Source organism: Bufo gargarizans, chromosome 4, assembly GCF_014858855.1.
Source record: "Bufo gargarizans isolate SCDJY-AF-19 chromosome 4, ASM1485885v1, whole genome shotgun sequence".
Taxonomy (NCBI): Eukaryota; Metazoa; Chordata; class Amphibia; order Anura; family Bufonidae; genus Bufo; species Bufo gargarizans.
Window position 1 is genome coordinate 38,504,993 of NC_058083.1, and position 7,549 is coordinate 38,512,541.

The 7,549-nt window shown below is 41.9% G+C and overlaps 1 protein-coding gene across 2 annotated transcripts in view; it reads right to left on the bottom strand.

Annotated features, from left to right (window-relative positions):
* The window catches only part of LOC122934153 (cytochrome P450 2K6-like), a 28,793-nt gene extending 21,504 nt beyond the window's left edge, over positions 1 to 7,289 (bottom strand). Inside the window, exons 1-3 of one of the 2 annotated variants that reach the window (XM_044289396.1) lie at positions 7,217 to 7,289; positions 5,355 to 5,542; positions 2,902 to 3,064 (exon numbers count right to left, since the gene is read on the bottom strand). In XM_044289396.1, coding sequence (XP_044145331.1) covers positions 2,902 to 3,064; positions 5,355 to 5,528 — 337 coding nt within the window. In that variant the 5' untranslated portion in view covers positions 5,529 to 5,542; positions 7,217 to 7,289. Of the gene's footprint in view, positions 1 to 2,901; positions 3,065 to 5,354; positions 5,543 to 7,076 lie in introns of both variants that reach the window. The other variant, XM_044289395.1, reaches the window with a different exon arrangement.
* Between the last annotated feature and the right edge of the window lie 260 nt (positions 7,290 to 7,549).

Consider the following 7,549-nt stretch of genomic DNA (forward strand, 5'->3'; position numbering starts at 1 on the left):
AGCAAACTGTAACCACCCAGTATTTCTTATATTTGTTTGGCGGTCTTATTTGAGAATTGAATTACAGTATTATGTGGAAACTAAATGGCAGTGTTATTTGGGCTTTCTATGGAATGTGTCATCAGAAAATGACTGATTATGTTTAAAGAAGTTTTGAAGATTTTATATTTCATTTTCCATGTTATATATTTTTTTTTAAAAACACATAAAATCCTGCAGTTTTCACACTGGCCACTAAACCTAATAATAGGCACCAGTATTGAATCACCCGTGGGCAATGAGTGGCAAGAGAGCGCTGGATAACACAGTCAAAACAATTAAACCTCTAGAGTGAATACTTATTCTGTTAATCTGTGCTTTGTAGCATAGAGCGACTGGTGCACAGAGGTTTTTACGGCATTGAGAGAAGGTAATGTCGGAGTTAGTCTCGAGAATGTCAAAATTATTGACAGTAGTAATGTTAGTAATTCCTTGGTTTACCTTATCTTTTAATCCACAGTGGTTCCTGGATTGTTGGTCCGCTTAGGATATGGTTATTTGATGGGAAGTTGCTGATGTTGTTCTTGCGGCGTCTTCCTAGCTCACCTCTCAGCAGCCGTGCGGCTCCGGCCGGAAGCACGCGCAGCGCGAGGGAGCTTGTGTATGTGTTGCCCGGGAGACCGATGATGGTGACGTCACCAAGCAAAGTACGAGGGCCTCTGTTGGACAAAAGTTAACCTGGTTAACTTTTGTCCAACAGAGGCCCTCGTACTTTGCTTGGTGACGTCACCATCATCGGTCTCCCGGGCAACACATACACAAGCTCCCTCGCGCTGCGCGTGCTTCCGGCCGGAGCCGCACGGCTGCTGAGAGGTGAGCTAGGAAGACGCCGCAAGAACAACATCAGCAACTTCCCATCAAATAACCATATCCTAAGCGGACCAACAATCCAGGAACCACTGTGGATTAAAAGATAAGGTAAACCAAGGAATTACTAACATTACTACTGTCAATAATTTTGACATTCTCGAGACTAACTCCGACATTACCTTCTCTCAATGCCGTAAAAACCTCTGTGCACCAGTCGCTCTATGCTACAAAGCACAGATTAACAGAATAAGTATTCACTCTAGAGGTTTAATTGTTTTGACTGTGTTATCCAGCGCTCTCTTGCCACTCATTGCCCACGGGTGATTCAATACTAACGTTTACATTTACCTGAGGAGAACAATAGCTCCTTATCGGCTAGTCAGCAGCAGGAGCTGCTTTATCAGGCAGATCTACACAGCCTCAACAACAGGAGCGCAGGGGGGGCTCTATATAATTCTAATAATAGGCACCAGTCTGTCTCGGTCTGTACAGTTCACTTTACTGCAGTTATCTGCTTATCTTCCATCCTTATCCTGCCTGCAATTATATCTCCTCCTGTATAAGACAGGATCCACCATTCACTATAGGTGACTGTCAAAACTTATCTATTGTTTCCTTGTACAATGACTTTTGCACAGGTCACAGAGCATGCCTAGAAAACTCTTCCATAGAAGTCAATGAGGTCCCCTTATGACCAGTGTATCTATGGCCAAAGTGGCTGCTGTAAACTAGCAACAGGTCTCCAGGTCTTCTTAATAGTGTTGAGCGAGCATGCACAGCCGAACTGCTTAGCTATGCTCCGCACATTGCAGTGCTCGGCAGAATACTGCGGGTGCTCAAGTATAATTTAATACAATGAAAGTCAATGGGAGACCCGAGCATCAAACCAGGCACCCCCCTGCTCTGAAGAGTATGTGGAAGCCAACAATCTATCCATGAGACAGATAACAGTCAGCATACCCTACAATGGCAGACTTGTGCCCCAAAAAGATGAACCGCGCCATCTATTGGTTTCATAGTCTTGTAACAAGACTATGAATCCAATAGTTGGCTCTGTTCATGAGTAGTGTAGATCGCACATTTTCCATGAAAATGGTTTTTCAGCTGACTGTTATCTGTCTGATGGATAGATTGTTGGCTTCCACATACCTGGCTTTTGGCATATAGCGTTTGTGTGGTTGTCTATTGTATGTCATAGATAATATAAGTCCAAGATGCATCCAGCCATCCTCTTCATGCTGTTTCCAAACCATTTTGATGGGGTTTCCATCAATTTCTAACTTTTTTGTGAACCTGACATCCTCTTCTCTTCTGAGCAGGGGGTGCCTGAGCTTCTCCCTTTGACTTCCATTGTGCTCGGTAGAGCACACAAGGATACTGATATGTTCATCCAAAGCACACAAGCACTTTGGTGCTCGATCAACACTACTCCTTAGCAAAATGCTGGATCACTTTTTATTTTTATTGACCCAGATGAAATTTTCAAAGATGAAATTCTTGGTGACACATTTTCTTTAAGGTAGTATTATTTGGTATTATGTGAGTGTATGTGGCAGTATTAGGTTGGTATTTGATGCATTTACTATAATTACTATCTAAAATTGTAATTGAAAATATAGTACTTTCCTTATTACCTATGGCCCAACTTTCCATCAAATAGCCTGGATTGTTAAGCATAGATGGCGTTTAAAAGCCCAAAATAGAATATATTTTCCAATAATGCAGTAAAACCCTTGTTCCCACTCACTATTTGTCTTTTTCAACCATACTAACCATAATATAACAATAATAAACAGTTGGGTTTCCTCATTGTCTTTTATGTCCTAAATTTCATTTAATTATTATGTCTAGAGGTATAGTCATAGGAGGTGTAGAGGTAGCAATGAGACCCGGTCCCTGGTACATTAAGGGGCTCAAAGGCCGCTCTGCCACATAAGAGGACACTAGTATTATACATGGAACGTGGTACTGTAGGAGGGAACCATGTTACAAGTCTTCATTGAGACCCAAAAGCCTCATGTAAAAAGGTATAGGTTCAATACAAAAACTTACCGTGGCCTTTTATTGTGTCTGCAAACAATGGTGTATGTGGTCTTTCCACAAATAATTCAGCATGATTGACTAGAGCATCTTTGATGGTCTCGTAACCACATAGGACAATTGATTTTGACAATCCTATCTGGATGCTGAAGACTGTGCCGTACTCCTTAGACAACTGTGAATACAAGAATGATCATATAGTTACCAAGTGCTTTAAACATACTTTAGGGCGGGTTCTCATTACTGTTATAAATTCCGTTATGTCTGTTCTGTTATAACAGAGGTATAACAGAATATAAAGGAATTTTAGGATGGAATACAAAACGGAACCCTTCAAGAGGCATTCTGTTTTGCTCTGTTCTAATACATGTCTATGGGCACAAATAGCAGTTCGGTTTTGTTCTGTTATACATGATGGAAAATAAAGTCCTGCGATCAGCATTGAATATGGCATCTGAGAGGTTAAATAACAGGGAAGGGGAAGCGAGGGGAGGGGGGGGGGGGTTTGCACCAGCCCCATACAATGGAATTCGATTAGTTACCAAAGTACTCATATAGTACTCTGGCAAGATTGTTCTGATGCAGGGCTAATTGAGAGAGAAGCCTTGAGGGAGACTCTAAACTCTAAAGGTTTCCATTTTGAATTCCAGCTTACAAATTCAGTTATTTTCCATTATAACCATGTTATAATGGAAAACAATAATGGAATTCATAACGCTGATGTGAACCCGCCCTAAATAGCTTAAAGTGCAACTGAGTTTTCTAAAAAGTTTGCATAATATCTGTGCTTCTTTGTATAAACATAACTGTGTAGAAAATGTTTGGGAAAATGTCTCTTTAAGCCATATCATTCCCTGTTTAAGCTGCACAGATAGATGCATTTCTCTCCGAAGCAGTGGGTGTCTCTTTTCTGCAAGTACTTTATGCAGTGATCTCACTTCCCTTACTTTCCACTGTTTGTTTTCTTCTAGAGAGCTCAGAAAGCTGATAAGTAGAGATAAATTACACTTAGGGCTCATGCACATGGTGGGTCCGCAATACAGGGGCACCGGCCGTGTGCACCCCGCATCACGGATGCCGACCTATTCACTTGAATAGGTCCGCAATCCGGAAGATGCGGTGCGGAATGGAGACACAGATCAGTAGCCCACAAAAGCACTACGGAGCACTTCCGTGGGTTTTCTGTCTGTGCCTCAGCACTGCAAAAAAGTAGTGCATGCACTACTTTTTTGCAGTGCGGACAGTCGGATGCAGATCGTGGACCCCATTCAAGTGAATGGGTCCACGATCGGTGCCCGTACAATTTGTGGTCCGCAGTATGGGCCTGGCCGGCACATGAGCCCCTACAGAACATCAGAGGGCTCCCATGATGTTCAGAAGGAGTGTAGAAGCAGTTATTTTTTAATCAGTCTCACAAGTTCAGTTTGCTATGACACGCCCCCCCCCCCCCCTCCTGCATCTCAGTTGTATTGAGAGTCCCTGTTACCAAGGATGATTCTTTACTGATAACAGGCAGTGGACTGCAACTTAGGTAGAAGTGAGACCCCTAGTGGCCGTGACTTTACAGCTTTTTTTTTTTTCAGGTCAATGTAGGCATATTTTTTTAAAATAAAGTAATTTAATTTAAAAGGTGGTTAAAGAGGACCTTTCATGGGTCTGAATGAATATTGTAAGATAACTATATGGACATGTAGAGGGTCACCCAGGGATCTCACTGCACTTATTATCCCTGGGCGCAGCACCGTTCGCCCGCTGTGGCCCCGTTACCTTCTCCCACGCTGCATGGTAATTGCTAATATCGGAACACCAGGGAGGAGTCTGCCCTGTTTCTCCCTGGGCGTTCCTTCTCCCTGGATGTAGCGCTGTCCAATTGCGGGACAGAGCTCACAGCCAGGGGAAAAAAAATATGCCAGGGAGAAACAGGGCAGACTCCTCCCTGGTGTTCCGATATTAGCAATTACCATACAGCAGGGGAGAAGGTAACGGGGCCACAGCAGGCGAACGGAGAGACGCTCAGGGATAATAGTAAGTGCAGTGAGATCCCTGGGTGCCGCTCTACATGTCCAGATAGTTATATTACAATGTTCGGACCCATGAAAGGTCCTCTTTAATGTTATATATACTTATATATTTATTAGAAATAACATTGCCCAGTGGATTATACACAACCCCTACATTCACAATTGCGTTGTGGTTTTGATGGAAATCATAGGCTCTGCTATATCTTTTGTAGAACAGATACCACCATTACAAGATGGACCCTGCTGACCTGTAATTGAGTTTGTTGTGTCTGCCGTTTTGGTATGATCTCTGAAGCAGATGTGAACACACAGCCAAATATGGACAGTTATCACAATGTCAGTCACATTTCACTATTCTAGTTGGAAAGATAAGATACAATTTGGTTTCTCCATTCCTTACTATATACACTGTAATACCTTGTAAATAACATGGATCAGTGTTACCTGTAAAAATGTTTTATAGGGTTTTCCTATATCCATGATGTGGATATTTCCAATGATTGGTAAAGGTGTTGGACCAGGTGGGACATTTTTGTAATTTCCTTGTTTTTTGTTCTTGAAAGCTTTGACCAAAAATAGTATGACAACAATGGAGAGAAGAACTATGACCAGATCCATGGCGAATGAGAGTTCTGAAAAATATAAAAGGCAAAGATAAGCCTAGTCTTTAAAAGCAAAAAAATTAGGGGACACTAGATCACTCATTGTAACTCTAAACCTAGAAATGAGTGCATGCCTCTTAAGTTTCCTCGTTTTGGATGGACAGTCCCTCTTTTTGACCCAAGTCCCTCTGTCCCTTTTTGATCCTTAAAGAGGACCTTTCACCTGGATAGCCTTAATCTAATTATTATACTACCTTATAGTGCGGCCCCCACTGATGTCTTGGCACTTTTTTTTTCTCTAAAGGCCCCCCCATTCGTCCGCTGTGGTCCCCGTATCTTTTGGCGTCTCATATGCTAATGAGGCGACTCGGTTATACTAGGCATGGACTTGTATTTCTCCTGGGCGCAGTTATCTTCTCCCGGGCTGCGAGCGCATCCAATCAGAGTACTCCGCTCTTAGCCAGGGAGAAGGAGCTCAAGTTCTCACGGGAGAAGGAGCTGTGATTCTAGCAAGAACTTGAGCTCCTTCTCCCTGGCTCAGAGCAGGGCGCTCTGATTGGATGCGCTCGCAGCCAGGGAGAAGATAACCACGCCCAGGAGAAATTCAAGTCCACGCCTAGTATAACCGAGTCTCCTCATTAGCATATGAGGCACCAAAAGATACAGGGACCACAGCGGACGAACGGGGGGTTCTTTAGAAAAAAGTGCCAAGACATCAGTGGGGGTCGCACTATAAGGTAGAATTAGATAAAGGATATCCAGGTGAAAGGTCCTCTTTAAATGTCCCTCTTTTTTACCTGGGGAAATAATGCATAAAGGTGCACTAACAAATTAGCTAAATTGCTCTTTACTAAACTATGTGATTTCTACCTGTATATTAGCCCATAACCTCATTATTTGGTGCAATTTGGACCTTAAAATATCTATAATCCGATGATTTATGTGCTCACATTTAAATGGTTATTGAAGTGCAAGAAAAAAAAATTGTCCCAGGGGCTCCACAATAACAGATTCCCAGCTGCTGCAGTAGTGACGGAGTCAATAATTATGCTTTGGGTGGAGTTAGAGGCGTGGCCTAGTAGGGAAAAAAAACTGCCGTGATGTGCACCGAACATATTGTTCCTCTTTTCTCTTTGCGATTTTCAAAAGTTGGGTGGTATGTGAGTGATAAAAGTAGCCTGACTGTATCTTTTTGTCAGCACGTAGAATGTTCTGCATGACCCTGAACCAGTCTTGTTGAAATCTAGCATAAAATAGATTTACTGCTTAAGAATATATACATATACAGTGTTCTAATTAATTGACAGCACAAAAATACCTAGAAAATTGGGAGAAATGGAAGCATTATGGGGGAGATTTACCAAAATTGGTATAAAGCAAAACTGGCTTTCCCACCCATAGCAACTAATCAGTTTCCACCTTTTATTTTTCAGAGCTTCTTTGGAAAAGGAAAAGTGGAATCTGATAAGCCAGTTTCATTTTGCATCAGGCTTGATTAATCTCTTTCAAAGGCTTTTTGAAAGCTGTTGAAAATTTGATTACACAACAATTAAGCTTCACTTACATAAAACCAGAAACCAGGAAATGACGTAAGAAGCTACATAAACTAATACACCGTGAGAATTAAATTGCATCAAATTAATAAATGAAAGAAAACATTAAGAATAAGTCCTCTTAAGTGGAGTCCTGCAGTAGTGACTGTACCAGGGGGACACGGATCCAATCTTCTCTCTCTTCTACTCTGCACTTGGAAGACCTTTATACCCGTGCATGGAATTTCAACACAATCAGCTCCTCCCTATGAGTAACCAGTAAGCTGCTGGAAGTAACTGTGCCAGCAAGACAAACCAGTTTGTTATATACAGTAGTATCCTGCATGATACATTAATAGAATATACTATGCATAATATACCTATCTATAATCTATATGTCTCCAGTACTAAAATACCAACAACCATGACTGACAACATATAAATCATTCAATTCGGACATTATATGAAGTCTAGCGCCATTGGTCTACTGTGATTTGTGTCCATC